General features: G+C 46.3%; 1 protein-coding gene across 2 annotated transcripts; it reads right to left on the bottom strand.

Moving 5' to 3' along the window:
- Positions 1-10,859: 10,859 nt before the first annotated feature.
- On the bottom strand, positions 10,860-23,145 carry MON1A (MON1 homolog A, secretory trafficking associated). 2 transcript variants are annotated; one of them, XM_036737369.1, is made up of 6 exons: positions 22,782-23,145; positions 19,358-19,498; positions 16,227-16,715; positions 14,170-14,935; positions 11,496-11,643; positions 10,860-11,154 (listed from the first exon to the last, which is right to left on the bottom strand). In XM_036737369.1, exons 2-6 carry the CDS (start codon positions 19,482-19,484, stop codon positions 11,014-11,016), a joined length of 1,671 nt encoding a protein of 556 aa, XP_036593264.1. In that variant the 5' UTR covers positions 19,485-19,498; positions 22,782-23,145; the 3' UTR covers positions 10,860-11,013. The 2 variants fall into 2 exon arrangements, with proteins under 2 accessions (XP_036593264.1, XP_036593265.1); XM_036737370.1 differs by having other exon boundaries at positions 22,951-23,083.
- Positions 23,146-26,654: the final 3,509 nt, after the last annotated feature.

A 26,654-nucleotide genomic window follows, 5' to 3' on the forward strand; every position in this document is an offset into this window, starting at 1 on the left:
TCACCTGCAAGATCTTGGATAAAGGTATTGATGGCTAGCCTGCTCACCCAGCTAATTAGATCTGCAGATGACAAAAAGCTAGGAGGGCTAGCTAATAACAATACCTGCTAGCTGGCGTTTCTGTGCCACTTTAGGACCAGCAGAGCACTGTACATACGTTATCTCATTTGACCCACATAATAACAACCCATGAGGTTGATGCTATTATCCCCAGAACAAGTGGATGAAATCAAGGAAGAGTGACCCCTCCTCAAATCGTTGTGTATTTATTTAACTGTTTACATCTGTCCTTAGTAGAAAGTGAGCTCAGACTAGGGGCAACCACCCAGCTGAACTCTCTCAGCATTGCCCTCCAAACAACTTTTAAAAATAATGCCTCAAGTCAAATTTTGGAGGGGCAGAGCCAATAAAAGTTCAGGTGAGACATTTTTCAGGGCTAAGAAAACTTTAAAAGGTGGCAGGTGAAGTCTATAACCCCAGCATGACACCTGTCCAATGCCCAGATGCCTGCAGCAGCAGCAGCAGCTTAGGGAGTTCTCAGTCCAGAGACGGTAAGGGGGTAGGACAAGTGGTCAGAAAGAGATTACAGAGGACCCTTCACTGGCACTGATTGGCAACTCTATTGTCCATACATGGCTCTGGGTTACAGTTCCAGAGCGCAGTGGAGCGCTGGTAGTTAGTCACAAGGGCCTTGGTCACAGTTCCAAAATAAAGAGGAGTGCTAGCCCTTGTGGCTGCTAAGGAACTAGGGGCCCTTCCTGGGTAAAGACCAGATTGCAGACCAGGAGAGCAGTGACCGCACCTCTCCCTGGATCGCATCACCTTGGAAACACCAAAAATTTACAGATTCCCCCCCCCAACTAACTCTGAAAACAGCAGCACAAAAAAAGCCAGAAGCTTGGGATAGTGCCTACGCACCCCAAGATGAGCAGAGCCTGACTCTAACATAAAGTTCAGTCAAGAAATATTCTAGGGAAAAAAAATGAACAAACAACAACAAAAAAGAATTTTTACCATAAAAAGCTGCTACTGTGGCAGAGAAAACCAAGACACAAACTTGGAAGAAGACAACAATGTGAAAACAGCTACCAAAAAAAAAGCCTCAAAGAAAAATGCTAATTGGACACAAGGCCAGCAAGAATTCCTGGAATAGTTAAAGAAAGAGATAAGAGTGGTGGAGGAAAAATTGGGAAAAGAAATGAGAGTGATACAAGAAAATTATGAAAAGAGAATTAACAGCTTGGTAAAAGAGGCACAAAAAATTCTGAAGAAAATAACGCCATAAAAACAGAATTTGGCCAAATGATAAGAGGCATAAAAATTTACTGAAAAGAAGAACTCCTTTAAAAAAAAAAAAGCAAAATTGTCCAAATGGAAAAGGAGGTACAAAATCTCACTGAAGAAAAATCATTCCTTAAAAATTACTGACTCCATGAGACATGAGGAAACAATGAAACAAAGTAAACAGAATGGAAAAATAGAAGAAAATGTGAAATATCCCATTGGAAAAACAACTGACCTGGAAAATAGATTGAGGAGAGATAATTTAAGAATTATTGGACTACCTGAAAGTCATGATCAAAGAAAGAGCCTAGATATATTTCAAGAAACTATCAAGGAAAACTGCCCTGTTATTATCTTAGATACTGAAGGTAAAATAGAAATTGAAAGAATCCACCAGTCACCTCCTGAAAGAGATCCCAAAGTGAAAACTCCTAGAAATATTATAACCAAATTCCAGAGCTCCCAGGTCAAAGAGAAAATACTTCAATTCAATATTATGGAGCTACAATCAGGATCACACAAGATTTAGCGGCTTCCACATTAAAGAAGCAAAGGACTTGGAACATGATATTCCAAAAGACAAAGGAACTAGAATTACAACAAAGAATTGCCTACCCAGCAAAAGTTGAATCCTGAGTATAATCCTTCAGGTGGGAAAATAGATATTTAGTGAAATGGAGGACTTTCAAACATTCCTGATGAAAAGACCAGAGCTGCGTAGAAATTTTGACATTCAAACAAGAGACTCAAGGGAAGCATAAAGAGGTAAATGTGAAAGAGTAATCGTAAGGAACTCAATAAAGTTAAACTGTTTACATTCCTATGTGGGAAGATAATACATGTAACTCCTAAGAACTTTATCATTATATATAAGGGCAGTTAAAAGGAGTTTATATAAACAGAGGGCATGGGTATGAGTCGATTATGTTGGAATGATCTCTTAAAAAAATGAACAGATGAGAGGATACAATGGGAGAAGGAGGATGGGAGAGGAAGAAGAGAGAAAATTTTCTCACATAAAAGAGGCATGCAAGGAAGAGCTTTTACAGTGGAGGGGAAAGTGGGGTTGACAGGCAATGCTTGACCCTCACTAAAATCAGAATTGGTTCAAAGAAGGAAGAATAAGATAGACAGATAGATACATATATATATACATACACACATACATAGGCACTCTATTGTTACCCAATAGGGAAATAGGTGAAGGGGATAAGGAGAGAGGATGGTGATAAAAGGGAGGGCAGATTAAGGATGGCAATATTTAGAAACAAGACAGACTTTCGAGGAGGGACAGGATGAAAAGAGAAAAAAGAAGAAGCAGAAGAAAATGTGGTGGAGGGAAATACACAGTTAGTGACCATCACTGTGAACGTAAATGGGATGAGTTCACTCATAAAATGGAAGCAGACAACAGAATGGATTAGAAACTAAAATCTAACAATATATTTTTTATACTTAAAACAGAAAGACACACACATAGTTAAAATAAATGGCTGGAGTGAAATCTGTCATGCTTCACCTAAAGTAAAAATGGCAGAAGTAGCAATCATGATGTCAGACAAAGCAAAAGCAAAAAAAGACCTAATTAGAAGAGATAATCAGGGAAATTACATTTTGCTAAAAAGTACCATAGACAATGAAGTAATATCAAAATTTTTACAAGTTTCTCTGATAAAAGCCTCATTTCTAAAATATATACTTAGTATAGAACTGAGTCAAATTTATAAAAATAAGAGCCATTCCCCAATTGATAAATAATCAAAGGATATGAACAGGGAGTTTTCAGAAGAAATAAAAGCTATCTATAGTCGTATGAAAAAAATGCTCTAAATAACTATTGATTAGAGAAATTCACTTTAAAATAACTCTGAGGTACCACTTCATACCTATCAGAAATGACAAATGAAAATTTAAAAAAATTAAAATTAAAAAAAAAGAAATGACAAATGTTGGAGGGGATGGGGGAAAAATAGGGACACTAATGAACTTCTGGTGGAATAGTGAACTGGTCCGATCATTCAGGAGAACAATTTGAAACTATGCCCAAAGGCTGTAAAACTGTGCTTACCCTATGAGCCAGCAATACCACTATTAGGTCTGTACCCCCGAAGAGATCAAATAAAAAGGAAAAGGACATCCACGTACAAAAATATTTATGGCGGCTCTTTTTGTAGTGGCAAAGAATTGGAAATTGGAGGGATGCTCATCAGTTGGGGAAATGGCTGAACACGATGTGGCATGTGATTGTGATGGAATACTATTTAGCTTTGGGAAATTATGAGGGGAGCGGTTTCAGACATGACAACACCTGTATGAACTGATACAAAGCGAAGTGAGAAGAACCGGGAGATCATTGCGCACAGTAACAGTAATGTGGTACCGATGATTAAGCTGGCTACTCTAATCAATACCATGATCCAAGACAATTCCAAAGAACTCTTGATGAAAAAATGCTATCCTCCTCTGGAGAGAGAACTGATGAACTCTAAGTACAAATCGAAGTATAATTCCTTGCTTTATTTTTTTTGGCTTTTTAAAAAAATATAGCTAATATGGACATATGTTTTGCATAATTTCACATGTATAATTGATATCATATTGTTTGCCTTCTCAGTGGGTGTGGGAGGGTGTGGGAGAGAAGGAGAGAATTTGGAACTCAAAATTTAAAAAGAAAAGAATGTTGAAAATAAATAATAAATTGAAATGAAAAAAAAAAAAAAAGAAAGTGAACTCCTTGATAGCCGAGACTGTTTTTGTTTGTTTGTTTGTTTTTGTCTTGAGCCCAGCACAATGCTTTGCACATAGTAGGCACTTTAAAAAAATACTGAATTGAATTTTAAAAAGTGAGCTTGATCTTGGGAGGTGATTGATGGTCCTGCTGTAGGCAGCTAGGAGGGACGGTGGTACAGTGGGTGCAGTGGGTAGAGTGCTGGGCCTGGAGTCAAGAGACCTGAGTTCAAATGCCTCTGGTCCTTACTAGCTGTATGACCCTGGGAAAGTCATTTTATTGGCCTCAGTTTCTTCATCTGTAAAATCAGGATAATAATAGCACCTTCTTCCCAGAGTTGCTGTAAGGATCAAAGGAGATAATTTTAAAGTGCCTGGTATATAATGAATGTTATGTAAACATTAACTGTTATCACTGCATCCTAGCCAAACCACAATTGGAGTATTGCATTCAGCTCTGTGCACCAAATTTCAGGAAGCACCAGGTAGGCATCCGGAGGAAGGCAACAGGATAACAGAGGGCCATGAGTCCATGTCATAGGAGGATGCATTGAAACAACTAGGGAATTTCTTGCCTAGAGTTCAGAGGGGGTGGATTAGCCAGGCTAAGGAAGCCAGGGCTTCCTGGTGAAGTAGAAAAAGTACAGGATATGGAATCTGAGGACCTGATTTCTAATTCTGGCACCTAGGAAAGATCACTTAACCTTTCAAGGCCTTGGTTTCCCCATCTGTAAAATGGGTGAGTTGGTGAGGATGACTTTTAATAATCTTTCCAGCTCTGAATCTATGATTCTAAACATTGGAAGGGCTATCTCACAGAAGAGGGATTAGTTTTGTTCTGCTTGGTGCCGGGAGTCAACACTTGGATCAGCGGATAGAAGCTGAGGAGGCAGATTTGGGCCTAGTACGAGGGAAAACTTCCAGACAGCTAGAGTCAGCTAAAAGTTAGCTTCTTCTCCCCCCACATCCCCCTCCTGCCCCCAGAAGCCATGAGTTCCCATCGCTTGAGGCCTTCAAAGAAAGACTGGATTCATTCACTCAACATTTTAAAGCACTTACTAAGTGCTAGACACTGTGATACAAAGACAAATCAAAACAGGCCTTGCTTTCAAGGACTTTTCATTCTTTTGGGAAGAAAGAACACATGCATAAATATAAGTCAAAACCAAGTATCTAAAAAAAAACCGGTGTGTAGTAATTTGTAGAGGGGATGGAGAGAAGACATTAGCAGCTGGTGGGGGATTCAGGAAAGGCCTAGTGGGGAGAGTGACAACTGAGCTGGGTTTTGAAGGAAGCTATGGATTTTAAGAGGTGAGGAGGATAAGGAGTGATGTATTCCAGCCTGTGCAAAGGCACAAATGAAATGGCTGGTTGTGATTAAGGGAGGCTTCAGATTTTATCTTAGAGGCAATTGGGAGCCACTAAGGTTTTTTGAGCATGAGTATGACAGATTTAAGCCTGAGGAATATCAGTTTGGAGAAAAGGAAGAGGCCAGGAAGACCACTCCTATTTGACAGATGGAGAATAAGGGCAAGTCCAGCTCAGGATGAAGGCTCAGTAACCAGGACAGAAATTATTGTTGTGAAGAAAACCGGTCAGGTAGGGTCTAGAAGGGATCCTTGTTCAGGTACAGGTTGGAACAAGTGGCCTGGGATGTCCTTCCCAATTCTGATGAATGAATATTCTGCAGCTCCTTGATTCCCCACCCATTCAGAGACCCTGTGGCGCAGTCTAGCCTCTGCTTCCCTCTTGTGGCCCTCCTTGGCCATTGCAAAAAGGAAAACCAATGTCTTAGCCTTCCCTTTTTCTCCCCTCCCCACCCCTTTTTAGCTCTGAATGCCCAATCCGGGCCACCCTTCCATTAAAATTCTTATTAAAATGCCCTATCCCCACCCATCAACACAAAGGGATGATTCACTGATGGCATAACCTCAGGCAGTGTGGAAAAGTTGGTAGAAAGTAGATTTCTAGGGTTGGGTCTCTCATCACATCATGAGATCCAGTCACCAGCCTGTGTCCAGAAGGCCCTTTCCCCATCCCAGCTTCTTAGACCAATAGATTCTCAGAGTATGGTCATTTTGAGGAGTCTTCCGAGTCAAGACTATTTTTATAATACAACGAAGACATTTTAATTTGTAATTATCAATGGATATTTTGTTGTTTTCAGTCATGTCCAACTCTTCATGACCCCATTTTGGGTTTTCTTGGCAAAGATACTGGAATGGTTTGCCATTTGCTTCTCCAGCTCATTTTACAGATGACAAAACTGAGGCAAATGGGTTTAAGTGACTTGCCCAGGGTCACCCAGCTGGTAAGTATCTGACATCATATTTAAACTCAAGTCTTTTTGACTCTAGTCCTGGCACTCTATCCACTGCGCCACCTAGCTGCCTTGATAGATATAACCCACACAAACAAAAGCATTTTAGGGAGCCCTGAATAAATTTTAAGAGTGTAAAGAGCCCCTAAGGTGCAGCTAGGTGGCGCAACGGTTAAAGCACTGCGTTTGGAATCAGGGAGTCTCACTTTCTGAGTTTAAATCTGGCCTCATATTTACTAGCTGTGTGACCTTGGGCAAGTCACTTCATCCTGTTTGCCTCAGTTCCTCATCGATAAAATGAGCTGGAGAACTGGGTATCTTTACCAAGAAAACCCCAAATGGGGTCACTAAGAGTTGGACATGACCGAACAACAAAAGGTTGAGAACCACTGCCTTAGGCCAATTTCCCAACTCATTAGGCCACAGGGGTCTTACCAATTCCTTTGTTTAATTAATAGAGAAATCATCTGGCTAGGCTAAGGTATGTGGCAAAAGGAAGCTAGGCTGGTTCATGAAAAAGAGCTGGGGGTTTTAATGGACCACCAGGAAGCAATCAGAAGGCAGTTAATGTGCTCTTAGATTTCCTTATGGGAGGAGCATAGTGTTTGAAATGAGGGAGGTATGATAGACCCACTGTTCTCTGCTCTGATTGGACCATATCTACGGCATTATGTTCAGCGCTAGACACCACATTTTAGGAAGGATATTGACACATGAGAACTTATCCAGAGAAGGGCAATCAGAATGTGGAAGGATGAGATAGTGGCCATCTGAAGTGGAGGCATTTAATCTGGAGAAGACTTAAAAACACACAATAGCACAATAGCTGCCTTCGAGTATATTAAGGGCAGTCCTATGGGTCATCTAATAGACTATCCCTGCTGGTCTAAAAGGATAGAGTTAGCAGTGATGAAAGAAAGTCCTAGAAAGGCAGATTTCCTCTCCATGCAATAAACATCCAGGACTGTCCCAAAGTCGGATGGGTCGCCTTAGGTGTGGGGGCAGGTAGTGGGTCTCCGTCTTAAGATCCGTGAACAGGAGTAGGAAGATAAGCACTTGACAGGCTCAGAGAGGGGAAAGGTTTCCCAGGTCACCTAGTCCATCCCGCTTACCATTCAGAACAGGAAGCCCCTCTACAACATTTCTAGAAAGGGAAAAGCCTCCTTACAATCAGAGATGACTTACAGTGGAGCCAGCAGCTTCATGAGGCAGTAAGTTCCCTCCTTACTGGCAGTCTTGAAACAGAGGCTTGATGACTATTGGCTGAGGGTGTTCTATGCTTCAGATAGGGCCTGGACGGACTAATTTTTAAGGGCCTTTTCCATTCTGAGAGTCTTTGATTCTGTAACCTCTGATTGACAGCTGTCTTCTTCTGTCTCGAGGGATCACATGCCATGTTGGACAGCTTTAATTTATTAGGAAATTCTTCATTTTGTTCCCCAAAAGTCTGATACCCTGGAACTTTGACCCATTGTTCCTAGTTTTGCTCTGAGGGGTCAAGCAGAACACGTCCAATAACAAGAGGGGGAAGATGATGATATTTGGTCAAAGGCCAAAGGAGGAAGAAACAGAGGTAATTTTGTATCTGAGAATACTACAGATCCCCTGTAAACAAAGGAAATAGAGAAGAGATTTGGGGAAAGAGCAGATTACAAGCCTGGCACAGAGGCTTCATGTACTAAGAGGGGATATTTTTTTCTTCCTCTTTTTTCTCTTTTTTTTCTTCCTCCCTCACTCTTCTCTTTCCTTCTCACTCTCTCTCCTTCCCTTTCTTTCTCTTTCTCTTCCCCCCCTTCTATCCCACCCTCCCTCTCTCTCTTTCTACTCTCTCTCTATTTTTCTCTTCCTCCCTCTCGCTTCTCTCTTTTCCATCTTCCTCTCTTTCCCTCTCACTCTTTTGCCCTCCCTTTCTTTCTCTCTCTTTCTCTTCCCCCGTTCTACCCCACCCTCCCTCTCTCTTTCTCTCTCAGAAAAGCAGAGTGGCTAATACTTCTTGACTTACCTTGGTGGTGATCCCATCCTTCAAAAACGGAATTCTATTCCTTGTCTTATTCTCACTAACAGGGAGAAACTAGTTGCTGGGGTACAGATGAAGGGAACCATGGTGGGGAATGACCATTTGCTCCTAGAGTTTGTGATAGGAGAGGAAACCTGGCCCTAGTCTGACATGCATGTAAAAGTTGGAGGGGAAGTCAGCCCAGGAAGGATGGGAGATGAACGGATGGATGTCATTACAGCTGAGGCTGTAAAGATACAGTATTTGGCTTCAAAAAATCAGCTCCTCAAGTCCAACATGAGGCAGGCACGGCCAACGCGTTGTTTCCTCAAATAGAATGTAGGTTCCTTGTGGATTCTTGTGCCTATCATATGGGGCAACACATAGTAGGCCTGCACTTGCCTATATGTAAAATGGCATTGGGGGCTCTGAGATCCCCTCTAAATTTAAATCTATGATCTTATCCTAGTGACCTAGTAAAATGCTTGCTGCTCGACTGATAGCAGTTCATCTGAAATAGCAGTAAAAAAAATAAAAAACTAATTCAAGCTTAGGCTGCCTTTTGAGAGGCACAGTGTCCACCTAGGACTAAGGAAGTGACAGCCCTGCTAGAGGGAGAGGCCACCAGGTGGCACAGTGGAGGGTTCAAATCCAACCTCGGACATTTATTAGTCGGGTGGCCCTGGGAAAGTCACTTAACCTCAGTCTGCTTCAGTTTCCTCCTCTGTAAAACGGGGGTAATAACAGCACCTACCTTTAAGGGTTGTTGAGAGGCTCAAATGAGATATTTATTCTTTTTTTTTTAAATTCTGGAGTGGGGAAATCAGGGCAATTGTGGTTCAGTGACTTGCCCAAGATCACACAGCTAGCAAATGTGTCAAGATCCGAGGTGAACTCAGGTCCTGGGCCGGTGCTCTATTCACTGTGCCACCTAGCTGCCCCCAAGTGCTGGGCACATAGGAGGCGCTAGATAAATGCTTACTCCTTCCCTTCCCCTCTTGCATCAGCTCAGTCTTATTTGGAGGGAGGGGTCCAGCCAGGCCTGGTTGTCTGGAAGCTAAGAGAGAGTTATGGTGCAGTAAGCCCGCCAGGCCAAGAGCAGAGCCTAAGCCTGGGGCTCACCTATATGGAAGCATGAGGGGAGGGGTGGGCAGGTGTCAGTCCTGGGTGACAAAGCTTTAAAAATGTCAATATTTTAAAATACAAAGGTTTTTCCTGAGCCTTCAAGAACAGATCATTTAAAAGGCTCCCAGTCCCTCAGGGCCAAGGATGGCGGTGGCCAAGGTCCATGCCTGTCCCAGGCTCAGGAACAGTGAGGGAATACAGAGCTCCCTTCTCCATGGAGAAAGGGATGGATTCCCAACGGAAATGGATGGAAAGACTGTTTATGTTGCAGTTGGTTTGCATGCATGAGTAGGTGTTTTCAGGTGCTGGAAGATGCACTGTTTACAGACATTAAGTGTGTGTGTATACATATGTATGTGTGTGTATGCATACACAGCTTAAAACTGCACTTAGAACATTCAGTATACACACGTGTATACACACATCTCTCTCTACATATGTATATATATATGCATGTAGATGTATAATATATATAAATTATACGTGTTATCATATGTATATATAATCCACACACACACGCGCGTGCACGCAACATCCCAAAAGTTTCAGTGCAGGCTAAAGCTATTGATATGGGGTGGTGTTGGGGAAAAAGTCCTAGGTTTGAGCATTGGCTCTCATATTTATTAGCTGGGGGACTCAGGCTCTTGACGTGTCTGATCTTCAGAGTCCTTCATTGCAAAATAGGCCTATGCATCACTGGCCTCATAAGGCTGTTGCTGGGAAAGCATTTTGGAGAGGTCAAGGTGCTAGAGAAAGGAAAGCTGTCATCGTCATCATGTATGTGTACGTATAAATGTACAGCGTTTACCTACCAGCTGAGGATGCTTTTTACATTTGTAATACAATAAGACTTTATTTTAAAATAATATATTTTGAAAAACATAAGAATCAGTCTTAGTTTGATGGCTGTACAAAAGTAGGCTGGGGCAGGATTTGGCCGGCTGGCTAATTTGCAGACAGTGGTGTAGACTGTAAGGGGTGTGTATCTATATATATATATACTACTGTGTCTCCTTTGTACATAGTAGGTGCTTAATAATTGCATAGCTATTTATTGTAGGTAGTATGGGTGGGTATATGCCATTGGTGGGGTTAGGCAAGGACCGGCAGGAGTAGGTATGTGCAGTGTGGACCCAAGGCTCTCAGCAGGTGTGTATTTGTGTATGAGGACGCAATGCAGTTCAGGACTAGTGTGTGGGTGTGCTTGCAGGAGGGCTTCGGGGTTGATGTAAGCAGATGTGTGTGGGCACACATGTACACAGTGGGCATGGAACATGGAAGTGTATAGTGCAGGGAAGTCGAGGAGGGCTTCATGATGGGGAGCTGGTGCAGGGAGCATTTTGAAGGCAGATCCAACCCGTGGCAAGATCCCGTGAGAGCCGTGTGGGCATTGGGAGCAGACGGTGATGGCTTCAGATATCCACTCTTTAATGCGAACACAAAATCCAGGTATCGTCCCCCCAAGCCCAGAAGATCCCCAGCCCTCCCAGCCTCCCTCTGTACTCCCCACCAGTCCGGCCCCTCCATGGGATGTGGGAGTCCCAACTGTCCTCAGTGTCCGTCAGTACGTCAGAGGAGTGAGAATGAATAGCCGGTCCTCCTCCTTTCGGATCCACCGCATCAGCTTGTGCACAGCACTAATGGCGGACGCCTTGGTACCCAAGGGACTGTAGCACATATACAGCTCAAAGGCTCCTGTCACCTAGGAGAGAGAAGGACTGGTCACACCTCTGGAAAGCCCGGGGGAGGTGACTCCACTAGGGGGGAGAGAGAGAAGCTGTTCCTGAGTCATTGGGGAAGGGCAAAAGAGTCAGACTCATGAGGAAGTCAGGTCCTATAAATCCAGTACCTCCAAGGGCATCCGTCATTATTTTCCCACTGCCCCAAACCCTGACCAGCCTTCAGGAGGTTAGCCCTGATTTCCCCCCACCACACAGTCCAGTGTATAGGCTTTAACCCCAGGGCCCGGATCCCTCAAGACTGATGACGCACGCCAGATGGATTCCAGGCAGCAGAAGAGACATTTTCCCCTCTGCCCCTTACCAAAGCCAGAAGGTTCTCATTGGGTCCTGTGTAGTAGATGGTTTTGAGGGGGTGGGAGGCATTGTGGGCACGGCTGTGGAGGTACTGATAAAGGCCTAACAGTCGCTCCTGTTCCTCCTCACTTGCATATGGATCCTCGATCTCTGGGCTAGGGGGGAAGCAGACAGGAAGGGAAACATGAGACTCATACAATCATGGATCCAGAGCCAGATGGGACCTAGTCCGACTAGCACCTAGTCCAACCCCCTCATCTTACAGATGTGGCAACTGAAGCACAGAGGGTTTAGGTGACTTGCCGGAGGCTACGCAAGGCAAAGTGTTTGTGTGTTTGAGTGCATGAGTACATGAACTGGTGTATAAGAGAAGCATACTGAAAAACATGCCATTATTTGAAATCAAAAGACCTGAATTCAAACTTTCTCCCTGGTATTTACTCACTGTAGGACTTGGCTCAAACCTCTCCCTCTCTCTGAGGCTCAGTTTCCTCATTTCTAAAATGCGAAGAATCATCTTTGTACCGTCTACCTCACAGGGTTGTAGGAAAAGTCTTTGTTAAAGTTCTGAAGAAAGTGTGTGTGTGTGTGTGTGTGTGTGTGTGTGTGTGTGTGTGTGTGTGTGTGTGTGTGTCCCCTGTGGCCTCCATCCAAACCGAAGCTCCCCAGGAGAAGAGATGACCGCCAGCCAGTGCCACATCTCTCACTTTAAGGTGTACACTCTGCTTTATTTACATCATCTCCGTAGACCGTGACTCCCATGTCAGAAGGAGGCCCACCTGAAAGTGAGGCCATGCCTCTGCATTCAGACTGGTTGTGCCTTTGGGCCAGTCTGGCCTCAGTTTCCCCATGGCAGAAGGAGGGGTTGGAAATACATGGTCTCTAAGGTCTCTTCTACCTCTGAGTCTTATGGTCTTCCTCATTTTCCCAAATACTTACTAAGAACCTGTCTGGCTGCTCAGGGTGCTATATATAGTAGGACAGACTTACCAAGGGCATTAGAGCAAATTACCTGGACACTTAATTCAGAGCTTAAAGTCACTTAACCTCTCTTGGCCTCAATTTCCACATCTGTAAAGTGGGGACAGGAACAGCACTTGCCTCCCAGGGTAGTTGTGGGGATCCAATGAGATTGTATAAAGAGCTCTGAAAACCTTAAAACACTGCATAAATGCTACTAATGATCACGATACTAATAAATCCTACACTTGTGTGGAAAGCCGCCTTGGTGATGACCACTCCCTAATCCCCGTTCCTCTTTCCCCTACCCACTCCCCTCCTCACTGAAGATCTTGCTCTTGCTGTCTGGCCCTTTTCTTATTCTCAGCTTAAGGGGATGGGGACAGTGGGTATTCCTGGGTCTCCCCGGGTAGAAGGCCCCTCCTCAGGCTCAAGTTCTGTTAGCTCTGTGACAGAAAAGTGAGTGTGTTTGAGTGTATTCATACATGTGTGCACGCTGGGGCTGTGGTGGGGAAGGAGGGAATGAGGGCACATGGGGAGCCCAGAGCATCCCTCCATGGGGGGCTCTACTCTCCCCTTCCTCAGTAACAGTCACTGATCATTTCTGGGACACTTAAAAGGTGTGGAAGGTGTTGCCTCCCGCCTGTAAGGTGGACAGTACAAGGGCTATTGTTTCCATTTTGCAGACAAGGCATCTCAGAGAGGAGAAAATACACAGAGTCACGTAGGTACTAAGCGCTGGAGACAGGATTCAAACCCAGGCGCCTGGACTCCAAAGGCTCTAGGGCCCTGACTGCCTGGAATGGTCCCTCCCACAGTGGGACATGCCAAACGTGAAGAAAAGTAGTATATGATAGTGGAAATGCCACCCTGTGTGGAGTCTGAAGACCATGGTTTAAATCCCGCTTCTGATACTTTTTAGTTCTGTGACATCGGACGTATCACTTAAACAGTCTGGGCCTGGGGTTGGGAACCTGCGGCCTCCAGGCCACATGTGGCCCTCTAGGTCTTTGGGTGCGGCCTTTTGACTGAGTCCAAGTTTTACAGAATAAATCCTTTTATTAAGGGTATTTGTTCTGTGAAGTTTGGATTTAGTCAAAGGGCCTCACTTGAGGACCTAGAGGGCCACATGTGGCCTCGAGGCCACAGGTTCCCCACCCCTGGTCTGGGCCATTCCCCTACTAGGCCTATACATTACCGTCTGGCCTGCAGTTGTACCCTAAGGACCCCTGGGCCTTGCCGTCTTCCCTATGGCTACACCCTCCCATATCTCAATTTTCTGTTTATATTTCCAATGCCTTATACATTCATAAGCTTAACAAGTGTTTCTTCATTCATGCTGCAAAATGGGGATAATGATGCTTACGTATACAATGTGGCTCTCATGACTGTTTTAAAAAAAAAGTGTTTTGTAAACCTTAAAGTTACACAGAAATGGGAGTTGTCATTATTTTCGCAGGGGGCACATACTCCAATAACCCTGGGAAGTCCTGCCCTGTGACTCAGCCCTGTCTCAGCTTCAGCCCTTGACGGGCCTGTATCCTTTAGCTTCTGGCTCACCTCCTCCTGCCTTCCCCGTCCCCTTTCCCTCAATCTCAGACCTCAGTGAACACCCCGTCCTGTTGGTAATCCCAAGGCAGAAGCACGGGTCTGTGGCCGAGTTCATCTATACCGTGCCTTCAGCGGTCTGGCAGTAGCTGATGGGGAGGGGGCCCTCTCACCTGGTGAAGAGCCCAGAGCTCTTGGACTTGTAGATGAAGTGGCGAAGGTCTGGGATGCCCACTTGGGCCACACTGTAGAAGGGGGTGCGTAATGCCTCCCTCAGCATGTGATGGGCACCACGCTTTTTCAACCGCTCCTGGAAACGGTGGCGGCAGTCTGAGACTGTGAAGAAGTCCTCTCTGTCAGTGGAGACCAGGAGCAGGCACAGGTCCGTGTCTGGCTCCAGGTAGGAGATGTGCACGTGGAAGAAGCCCCCTGAGTTGAATTTGGGGAGGCAGATGGGCGTCCAGGCCTCTCCTTCTCGAAAGGAGGATGAGGAGCTGATGAGGTTAAAGAGAAGGTGGAGGTCGATGGGGTGAAGGAACTGGTCCTTCTTCCTCACCAGAGACACCAGCTGGTTCCGGGATAGCAAGATGGAAAAGACGAGGCTCTTCGCCCGGGCCTGCTGCAGGCTGGTGCTCACAGCATCCCGCACGCCAGCTGCCAGGGGCAGGCAGCGGGCGGCCCCCATCAGGAAGCTGGGGTCCCGGGCCATGAGCTGCAGCAGGTTGTCGGTGATACGCTCAGAACCCGAGAGCAGGCGACGCAGGTCATAATTCTGCTTCTGCTGGAATATGTGATTGAGCTGGGTCCAGGTGAGCAGACTGAGGATCTGGTAATAGATGTATAACAGCTCCTGGGCGATCTCCTGCTCCGACTGGCGTGTGCGGGCCACAGCCACCAGCACCAGGGGGCTCCGGCGGACAAACACCACCTTATAGCCATCTGGCAGGGGGACAAAGAGGAGGAAAATCAGCCAGATGAGAGGGAGGTCAGCTTCTGCTCAAGGGTCCACTGTAGTCCCCAGATGGAAAAATCCCCCCTTCTCATCTTTGTCTGTTGAATTTCTACCCACCTATTAAAGCCTGACTCAAAAACCACCTCCACCAGGAAGTCATGCCTGATCCCCCTCCTAGTTGGCACTGATTTAGACCACACAGAGAACTCTTCTGGGCTTCTGATATGCTTTCCAGAGGCTATTGTATATACAAACGATCTGTTTCTGTCTTACCTTCCTACTGGTCTGTGAACTCCTTAAGGGCAAAAAGAATGTCTGCTTTTATTTCATATCCACCCCAGCTCCAAGCACAGAACTCAGCATTCAGGTGATGTTTAGTAAATGTTGGTTATATTGCTGTAAAATCTAAGCTTCAAGGCTCTCAGAGATCCCTGGCTTGCCAGGGGCTAGCCTCTCGCCTCAGTGAAGCTTACCATCTTCCTATCACGTGCGTCGGGGTCACTAGTGTCTGCTTTGGTGACTGCCCAGGACTCTCCCCTTACCTTGAATGCTCTCCTGCTGCTCTTTGCAACCTACGGTCCTTCATCTTTTCTAAGAAGCATTCTCAGATTAAGGCCCACTCTCCCACCTCCACCCCTTCGCCTCTGTGTCTCCTTGTTACTTGCTCAGCTTATAAATGGGTCTGAAAGCATGTGTGTGTGTGTGTGAGAGAGAGTGACTGGGTATCTCCCTGGACTGGGAGCTCCCTGAGGGCAGGCTCCATGTCTTTCCAAAATTAGAGGCACCCTGGGGGCAGAAGTTGTCTCCTCCTAAGACCAGGCAGTGACTGGGGACAGAGATTATGTCTCACCTTAGATTAGGGGTACCTATAGATAGGCCCTGTATCTCCCACTCAGAGTGGGAACTCCCCGAAGGCAGGAACCACGTCTATCTTTTAGATAAATAATGTGCCAAGAGTTGGGATCATTTCTTCCCTGACAGACTAGGGAAACCTGTAGAGGGTGGGTTGTGTCTTCCCATTAGCCTGAGGGATTCCTGGAGGCAAGAGTTATGGGGTCCACAAGAATAGCCCCCTTTCCTGACTGGTCCTTCGTCCACACCTGTGCACCCAGGGCTAATCTGAGGCATGATATAACCTGAATGTGTCCAGAGGGGAACTAGAGAGGAATGGGAGGAAGGAGCTTCCTATTCACAGCCACAATCTCCAATCTCTTCCCTTCTCCAGAGGGCTCTTCCTCAGCCACGCAGGCCTCATCCCCTTCCCTAGGCCGGCCTTACCTGCATGTATGGAGCGAATAGCATTCTTGTCAGCCTCCAGGAAGGACACCAAAGCCACCATGACCCCCATCGTGCTGGACAGTGCCTCCTCCGAGCCATAGCGGGAGTAAACAGGCTTCCCTGCCTCACTTAGCACAAAGATGTGCTTCTGGTGCAGCCGCCATGTTTCAGCCGCATCCTCCTCATCCCCGTCCCCAGCCTCTCCCTCCCTGGGGGGTTCTGAGGCCTTTCGTTCCCCAGGTCCTGAAGACTCGAGACGGTCCTCAGGCTCTGGGCGCATCTCCTCTTCCAAGTCCCGGGCCACACCAGTCAGTTGTGTGCTCAGCTCGCTGAAGTCTTTGCTGATCTGCCGCATGTCCGTTGCCGTGGCCCGAGGCTGGGCACCGGTTCCTTCCTCAGGATTGCCCCCTGCGGCTTCCCCATCCTCAGACTCTGTCAGGTCCTCGTAAGAACGGGCGTGGACAAACATGGCACCTTCCTGGCCGGCCCCTGCCAACCAAAAAGCCAAACTCTTAGGAGGAGGACACATCCTCATTCAGCCAATGTTTCATTATCTACATTGTGGCTTAACCACAATCACAGGACTGGTGGCCTCAGCAGACAGTTGCTTCTGTGCAGCTCTTCACCCCCTCATTAATCAGCCTATGCTTAGGGAATCTCAGGGGATGATGGCCAAAAAAGAACGGGAAAGGAGATATTTTGTGCTTCCCGTGCCAAACAAACCCACAACCAAACTCAGTCCTGACTGTGGTGCGTTCCTAAGCCAGACAGAAATCACTTTTTCAGAGACACCATGATAAAGTAGAAACAACCCCAAGACCTAGGTTTGAGTTCCAACTCTGCTATTTACTGGCTGTATGCCCTTGGACGGGCCTCAGTTCCTTTAACTGTAAAATGAGAGTCGAACCAAATGAGCTCTAAGGAACCCTCTAGCTCTAAGTTTATCATTCCATGACTCTCGGGTAGAACTCTGATCACCCCACTTTGGCATTAGCCGTAGGCCATTCTCCATCAGTGTGGATAACTGAGAGGTGTCTCTGAACAGCATTTCATGCATTTCTTCTCAGCGTTCACTGCTTATTCTGTATCCACCCCCTCTCCCCATCCTCAAGGGCCAGATGGAATTAAGGATGATCTCTGACAGGTTTCAGGGGATGGCAAGGGAGACAGCTGGCCTTTAGACATAGGAGTTGGGGCTGAATTTACCTTAATTATGTTCTCTCTAGCAGCTGACCCATCAGTGGGGTCCAGGACTCACCTCATCATCCTAAAAATATACTGGACCCACCTCCCTCTCCCACACATGTGGTGAGACTGAGATACAAGGTAGGATGGAAAAGGACTTCACCTGGTCACAGATCTAGAAGGGACCTCGGGGTGGTATCTAGTTTAGTGAGAAGCTGAGTAAGAATCTTTCCTAAAATAGCCTCCAAAAGTGGCCATCCAACCTTTACTTGAAAACCTAAGGGGGTGAGGTGCTCACTGCCTCCAAATGCAGTGAATTCCTCTTTGAGATAGCTCTTATGGTGAGGTAGTTTTCCATAGACCGAGTCTAACTGGTCTGTCTATAACTTCTACCCATTGCCTCTCAGGCAGGACACAAAAGCAGCTCGTAGATGACAGCCTTTCAGATACTCCAAGAGAGCTGGCATAGCCTTCCCTGGGTCACCTCCTCTTCTCTAGGCCAAGGGTTCCAGCAGGTTCTTCAGCCAATTCATGCATGATTTTGATTTCAGTTCCCTCATTATCCTGGAATCCCCTTCCTAAGACTGAACTGAGTACCCAAAATTGATGTGCTCTAACCAAGGTGGAGGGCGGGGGCACCCTAAAACTTCCCTGTTTTAAGCCCTCTGCCTCTATGTTAATGTGCTATGTTGAGGCAGCAAGGTGGTACCATGAATAGAATATTGGGTCCGACCTCAGATATGTGCTAGATGAGTGACCCTGGGCAAGTCACTGAACCTCTGCTTGCTTCAGTATCCTCACCTGTAAAATGGGAATAAAAAATACCACTTACTCCCCAGGACTGTTGGCACATAGTAAGCCCTTTCTAAATGCTAGCTTTATTGTTATTATTATTGTTAATGCTGCTTAAGGTTGTGTTAGCTCTTTGGGCTACCTTGTCAGCTACTGACTTAGATGGAGCTTGCAGTCCACTAAAATCACCAGATCTTTTTCATGTGAAACATGTTTAGCTCTGCCCCCCCCCCCCATCCTGTACTTGTGCAGTGAATTTTTTAAAAATTCAAGTGATTTTCCTTATGACAAGAGAGGAATGGCTATTCTCTGTCCCTTTATGAACTCGAGGCACCTGCCTCAAACCACTATGCCGAGTTCTTTTTGCTCTCTCAAAGCAGGAGGTGAAGATGACAGAGAGGATGATCTATTCCATTCCAATGCCCCTCCCCCCAAGTCCTGTCTGGGGAAGTCCCTGTCTTCATGCCTGATCAGTCTGTTATCTCGGTGGAGGAGGTGGGGCATGCCTGGGTCTCCTAAGATCTACAGGAAATCTTCCCCCCACAGGAAGAGAAGCCATCCTGCTGTGGGCATTAACCATTTGCATGCCCCTGGGGTTCAGAGCTGGGGCTCTCTAGAAGCCTGGGTTTCTTCAGGTCTAAAATCTGGCACAGAATGCCCATGTGCCCTCCTCTAGGCAAGTCTGGAGGCTACCTGGAGACCCTGAGGCTATCAAAGGGAGAGCTGGGAGAAGGCAGCTGATGAGGTCTGCCTCTGAGTCCTTCCCTTCCCCTCAGAATGAGAAACATCACAATTCAATGCAAAGGGCCATGGACCTTGGGGACAGAAGACCTGAGTTTGGATCCCTTACTAGCTGGGGGACTCTGGCCAATGATTTACATCTCTGAACCTCCATTTCTTCATCTACAAGGTGGAGATACTCATACTCACATTATCTCTCACTGGGCAGTTATAAAAACCAAAGGAGAGAAAAAATTTTTTTTAATGTGCAACACAAACGTTAGCTAATATAAAAAGCTATGATTATTTCAAGGCTCTATCTCCTACACAGAGCTAAAAAGTCACAGGAGGAACTGGTCTGAATTAGAGTCTCCCAGAGCAACGTCTCTTGGGCTCTCACTGATGGGGGCAGGCCATCCCTGCACCTGTCTTACCTGGTTCTGTTCCCTGGGCCAGGCCTGGAGTCGGGCTCTCTGACCGCTCTGAGCTCTGTCCATCGGAGGGGAGCAAGGTACCATTGGTGGTTTCCCAGCTTTTCTTCTTATGCACATCAGCCGCCATAACCCTGCTTTAACCTGTTCCCACAAACCAACAAGACAGAGAACCATCAGAGGACTGTGCTAGGAGATAGTTCAATTGGAGCTGTTGAGATGATACTCTGTTGTGTGGTCGAATGAGGCCTAGATTTACAGTTAGGAGACTTGGGCTCCAGTCTAAGCCCTTCCATCCACTCACTGTGTGAGCCATCCCTTCTCAGGGTCTCCGTCTCCTCATCAATAAAATTACTCTCCCAGTTCTGACCTTCTACGTTCTAAAGTTCCTCCGAGCTCTGACATTTTATGTTGTAAGGCAAATTCTAGCCCTGGCATTCTATATTCTAAAGTCCCTTCTAGCTCTGACATTCTATGTGCTACGTTCTAAGGGCCCTCTTAAGCTCTTATAATTTGGGTTCTAAAGGCCCTCTAACTTTGCTATTCTGTGTTCTAAAGGCCCTCTCAGCTTACATATATAACTTTTCCCTCCCCCCAAATGTACATTTGTCTACTCCATGCCTCTATTTCCCTCCGTTAGAGCAGGTAATCTAGAGCTGATCACCAATAAAGTAAAATACTCATAGTACAGTGAGCTTTGTTCAAAAGTTGCTGTTGAGTGGTTTTCCAGCCATGTCCAACTCTCTGTAACCCCCTGCATGTGGTTTTCTTGGCAAAGACACTAGGGTGGTTTGCCCTTTCTACATTGTATATTGTGCATTGTTCAAGAATGAAAGTTTTATTTGACAATGTAGAGGAAATGATACCCAGTACTAAATCTGCTTGTTACTAACCTGCTCCTTAAAAAGTGATTGCACGGAGGAGCTGCCCATCTTTCTAGAATGTCATAGGTAGGAGGATGGCTGGAGCATCAGGGGGGCCTGGGAGCAAATCTTGCCCCCTCACAGGGCTACTGGCGATGGCTTGCCTGGAAAACCCCACCACCAGAGCCCATCAGATGCTCTCTTCCTTTTCCTTATTCATGGAATGTCCATCCTCATTCTATCTCTATTTGTTGAACCTACTGTTCCTTCAAGATCCACTTCAAACCACTCTCATCATCGCAGATATGGTGACTATGGGCCTGGAATATTACATAGGCTATGAATCACAGTCAACATATTGGGGGTTTTCTCCTTAATTCTTTAAAAATATTTATTACGAGAGATGGCACACTGGGCCCGGTAAAAAACCACCAGCTCTTTTTCGCCCGTATCTTCCCCATCCTATTCTTGCGTAGTAAGGAAAGACATAGTTGAAATATAAATGAGATGTAAAATCAAAAGACATATACAAAAATAAGATAAAGATCTAGCTCAAATGCTGCCTCCTCCAAGAAGCCTTCCCCTTTCACAATGGGCTGCCACCCATCTCATACTACTTCCTATATAGTCTATGATCCAGCCAGTCATTGATTCTCTGAAGGGGCAGTAGAAAGTAAGCCCCTTGAGGATAGGGACCGTTTCATTGTGTGTTTATTTGTGAATTGTTGACCAAGCTCTCCCCCAAGCAGAGAGGCTAGGAACAGGCTCTTTCCTAGAACAGACACACTTCTACATAGATAAACAGTTAATGAGAGACAGACAGACAGAGAGAGACAGAGAGAGAGAGAGAGAGAGAGAGAGAGAGAGAGAGAGACAGAGAGACAGAGAGAGAGAGAGACAGAGATCCAGCTTCAGCCACAATGAAGAAATAAAATCCCTAAGGCTAAAGCCCTTCTGCGGCTGGAGGGTTGGAGTTCTCACTGGGTCGTGCCAGATGGCTCAGGGAGTGGGCAGATGGTTTAACTCTCTCCTGGGAGAGCTCAGTGCTTTCCTGTACCACCCCTTCCCCCCATTTTCTCCTTCCTTCCCCGCCCCTGTCGCTACTGGATGGATTACTTGGCCAGTCTCTTCATAACCATGGGTTGATTTCCCTCTAGTAGCTTTCAGGAAGTATTTCTAGCCTAGTGAGAACCATGCAGAGACACTCTCTCCCCTGCTCTTCCACACCACTACACACACATACCTTCCAGCTTTGGGGATCAATTCCAAGACTCCCCAAATCCCTGACTGAGGAGAGACCTTGAATGTCATTTAATCCCACCCATCCTTGGAGGAGAGGGAAGCTGTGTCCTCCTGCCAGGGTGCAAAGAAGTATCCTCACAGCCCAGAATGTACCCTTGCCTGTGTTCTTTCTACCTCTGGCAACAAAGTTTCCAGAATGCATCTTTTTTTATTAGAAGGGGTGTTACAGGGTAGGAACTCACACAAAAGATAATATAGGGCCTCAGTGCTGGCTTCCCAAAAAGGCTTTCTCTCTCCTATGAAACATCGACTTTTACAATTAGAAGCAAGCCCAGAGGTAATCTAGTCCAGTTACCTCATTCCGTAGAAGAGGAAAGTGATCCTTTGTGAGGAATGGGGGAAGAAGCCAGTCCCAGACTAACAGGAAGGGTGGCTTGGCTGGGCAGCTGCTGGAGGGTGAATGTGTACAAGAAAGGTGGGGCAGGGCGGGGTAGCCTCCAGGAGTTGAGGTGAGGACTTGAGCTGGGGTTCAGGGAGTCTGTACTGGCATGCCTGGTCAGCCCCAGGACTGTGGCCCTGCCTCCTTCTCTGGGAGGACCACTCCCTTCGTTGACAAAGGGAGGTGGCTTTTTCTGAATGGATTCTAGGGCACTCTGGTATTCCTGGGAGTCAGGGTAGCCCCTATGCCCCAGGGCTGCCAGGGCTTCCTCCCCTTTGCCCTGTTCCAGGTTCTCTCCCTATTCTTTTAAGGCGACTGTGTTTGGGAGGAGGGGGAGGGAGAGAGGAAGTAGCCTGAAGATACATGCCATGCTGGGGCACTGGTGGAAACTGCACTGGATGTGGGGTCTTCTTGGCAGAGATACTGGAGTGGTTTGCCATTTCCTTCTCCACAAAGAAAACAGCATGAAGTTTGAATTACCTGAGCTCAGATGTTCACTCTCCTACTTGTTACGTGTGTGACCTTGAGCGAGTCACTTCCTCTTACAAACCTTAATTTCCGCATCATGAGGGGGTTGGTCTAGAAATGACCTCTAAAGTCCCTTCCACTTCTAAATCTGATTCTCACTTTTGGGAGAAGCCAGAATCCCCCAGTCCCAAACCGGGCCAAAGACTGATCCTTGGATCCTCAGTTTGGGTGAGCTGTTCATCTTGGGGAGGGCCCGGAAGCTCCCACCTGGTAAGGCAGGTGTGTGCCTCATCCCCTTCCCCCTCCCAGAAGTGCCCCGCAGGCCCATGGAGCCAGTGGATGGTGAGTCCGGCTGTGGCCCCTGCCTGCCCCTCCCCCGCTCCCAGAGCCCACAAACAGGAGCAGGCACACCCACCTGGCTTGTGCTCCGAGAAGGGGGCGGGCAGGTAAAGCACTGCCCTTAGCCAGATTCCCCGGAAGCTGGAGGGGCCCCGGACAGGGCCCACCTATTGATCGAGGGATGCCAGGCCCCAGCAGTCCTCACTCCCCCAGCCCCTGACCATGGTGGCTGCCTAACTGCTGACCTCTGGCCACCACTGGAACTGCTGCAGCTCGGACCATCCTGTTCATCTCCAGCCCAGCCAGGAAAACAGTGCAAAACCACTTCTCCTCCCAAAGGTCAGTTTCCAGTGACTCGGCCCAACCTTCCCTCAGACTGCATTATGGGAATTGTAGTCCAAAAGCTGCTCAAGGCCCTGCAGGCCCCGGCAGCCTCTCTCAGTGCTCAGGGGCGTGGCCTCGGGGAGGAAGGCTCCTACCTGGCTGGCAGCTCCCCTGACTCAGCCCTCTTCTAGGAACGGCAAGGCCGGGCCCCTGGAAATTGCATTTCTTGAGTATCAGAGACCTGGCTCCTACTCTAGGCTCTGCCAAGGCCTGGCCCTGTGGGGGTTGGGAAAATCCCTGTGGTTTAAAAGGCAAGAACTCTGGAGTGTGAGGACCTGGGTTTGAATCCTAGTTCTGCTACATGCTAGCCTTGTGGCTTGGGGTGAGTCATTTACCCACCCTGGATTGTTGTTGTTCAGTCCTTTCAGTCACGTTAGACTCTTTGTGACCCCATTTAGGGTTTTCTTGGCGAGGATACCGGAGTGGTTTGCCATTTCCTTCTCCTGCTCATTTTACAGGTGAGGAAACTGAGGCAACAGAGTTAAGTGACTTGCCCAGGGTCACACAGCTAGTGTGATGTAAAGGTGATGTAAAACCAAAAGATAGTAATACGTTTTTCTTTAAACAAAAGCGCATGTATAATACAATGATCAAGCTTCCCTTCTCCCCTTTAACCTCCCTTCCATTTTGTAGAAGGGGAAGCAGAGGCAGGAATTTAGAATGTCATAGAATCTAGAACCAGAAGGTAATCTTGTGGTCATGTAGACCAACCTTCCTCATCACTTCACATTTAATTGCTAGCATTTATCTAGAGCGGGTCAGCTAGTGGAGGGAGTGCTGGGCCTAGATCAGGAAGACTCCTCTTTCTGAATTCAAATCTGGCCTCAGACATTTATTAGCTATTTGACTCAGCTTCCTCATCTGTAAAATTAGCTAGAGAAGGAAATGGCAAACGACTCCAGTATTTTTGTGAAGAAAACCCCAAACGGGGTCATAAACAGTAGGACACAACTGAACAACAACAGAAATAACAAAGAAGTTACATGTTAAAATACAATTTGGAGTTAACATTAAAGAATAGTGGTCATTATTCAGTTCCCTCCCTGGCTATTCTCCTTAAGTGTCCTCTGGAAGATCAAAAGGTCCTTTTCTCCCTAATCCATATCTTAACCCTATCTGAATGGGGCCAGGGGCACTCTGCTTCCCTCAGAAATTCTACTGGGCTAGAATAGTATCTATCTGCTCTCTTACATATTTTTAGTCCAAGTGATATGTGATTAGGTTCAGTCCAACTAATGACTGCTATGTCTGGGTGGGAGGGAAGACCCCAAGCTTTATATCCAAAGTCCGATCTCTTTCCCACAAAATGTCAGTTCCACAATGAATACACTTAGCACTTAGCTAAGAAAACACATTTATCCAAATTGAATAGCAAAACAGAGAAAGTATACAGAGAAGAATATATACTAGACAATCCAGAATAAAGGAGCGAGGTAATAGAAAGAGGGACTCAAGAGTGAGAGTCCCAGATCTCACCCAAGGGGAAGCTCCCCAAAGTCTCTAGCATAGCAAGCTGGACATAGGGACATGGTGGGGACTGCCATCTCCTCTCATGTCTTCCTAAAATCTTTTCTTTCAGCAACCTGAAGTGAGATTGGCCTCTTCCATCTTCCCTCTTGAAACCAGAAGCTGGAAGCACCTAGAGCAACTTGATGCTTGAAGAGTCCCAAAGAAGACTAAAGGAGATCGGAGGAACTCTCTCATCCTGACCAACACCACTATGCTCCTCGTGAAGGGCAGGACATTCATCTCCACCAGTGAGGAGAAAGTCACAGGCTAATGGGCTTTGGGACTAGGGCTACACAAAGAAAGGCAAAAAACAGCCCTTCCCTTTAGAGGAAGGGGAATAGGGGAAACGACATGCAATATGTACAGAAGCTATATAGAGGATAAACAGGAAACAACCAATGGGGGAAAGCTCTTAGACCAGGGTTAGAGAACCTGCAGCCTTGAGGCCACATGAGGCCCTCTAGGTCCTTGGGTGTGGCCTTTTGACTGAGTCCAACTTGGATTCGGTCAAAGGGTTCCACTTGAGGACCTAGAAGGCCACATGTGGCCTTGAGGCCACAGGTTTCCCACCCCTGTACTAGAATTAAGATGGATTGGGGAGGGCTTCCTGTAGAAGGTGAGATTTTAGCTGTGACTTGATGATGGTGAAATCAGGAAATGGGAGACACAGAAGAACAACATTCCAGGCATGTGGGAAGGCCAGTAAAAATGCCGAGAAATGTCTTGTTGGAAGAACAACAAAGAGGCCAGTGTCACGGGATTGAGGAATATATGGCAGGGATGAGGGGTAAGAAGACTGGAAAGGTAGGGTAAGGTTTGGTTGGGAAGGACTCTGAATGCCAAACAGGATTTTATATTTGATCTTGGAGGTGACTTCACCGATTAGGGGAGTGACGTGATTGGATCCGAACTTTAGAAAAATCACATTAGCAAAGGAATGGAGGATGGACTGGGGAGGGGAGAGATTTGAGGCAGGCAGAACCATCGGCACCTATCGCAACAGTCCAGGCATGAGGAGATAAGGACCCGTATCATAAGGGTGGCTGTATCAGAGGAGAGAAGGGGGCATATGCAAGAGATGTTGCAAAGGTAAAATTGGCAGGCTGTGGCAACAGATTAGATATGGAGAGTGAGACACGGTGAAGAGCTGAGGGTGGAGCCTGGGGGACTGGGAAAATGGTGGTACCCTCTACAATAATAGAGAAGTCTGGAAGAGGCCTGGGTTTAGGGAAAAAGATAATGAGCTCAGTTTTGGACATGGGGAGTTTAAGATGTCCACAGGATATCCAATTCGAGATGACTATTAGGCAGTTGGAGATGGATGCAAGACTGAAGGTCAGCAGAGAGGTTAGGTTTGACAGATTTGAGGATCCTCAGAATAGTGATGATAATTGAGTCCTCGGAGCTGACAAGATCATCAAATAAAATAGAACAGAGGCAGAAGAGAAAAGGTCTTTGGACAGAACTCTGTGGGATACCCATGCTTAGCCTTTCCGCAATAAAATCCTTTAAAAATTTTTTATTTATTTGTTAGCATTCATTTTTCAAATTTTCAGTTACATATCTCTACCCTCCTCTAGCCCCTCTCCCATCCATTAAGGAAGCAAGTAAGAAAGTCCTTTTTCCTTCAATCTAATCCACTTTCCAAAGGAGTCAAGTTTGAAAAGGATTTTTAGAGCAGAAAAATATTATTTCATGATATTTCTAGGAAAACTGAAAACAAGGTTTTTGATATGTTTCAACCAATAGAGTACAGAAAATAGGGTAGGGAATTTCAGCTGGGGCTATTTCAGTTACTTTGGAGGGGCTGTTTAAAATATCTGCCCATTAATCTATATGTGATTGGGTCATTCTAAGAAAAGAAAATTAGAGATAAGAATCCTATGGAAAATGAGCCCAGAGAACTATGGATTATGATGGAAATTAGTGCATCCCCTTAGACTTTGACCTGGAGGATACTTTGGATGCAGGCCAGGAGAAGACTGCAGAGCTTTAGTCATTGTTATTCTGTTGTTTTCAGTCCTGCCCAATTCTTCCAGATCCCATTTGGCATTTT

The sequence above is a fragment of the Trichosurus vulpecula genome, chromosome 9 (assembly GCF_011100635.1).
Source record: "Trichosurus vulpecula isolate mTriVul1 chromosome 9, mTriVul1.pri, whole genome shotgun sequence".
Taxonomy (NCBI): Eukaryota; Metazoa; Chordata; class Mammalia; order Diprotodontia; family Phalangeridae; genus Trichosurus; species Trichosurus vulpecula.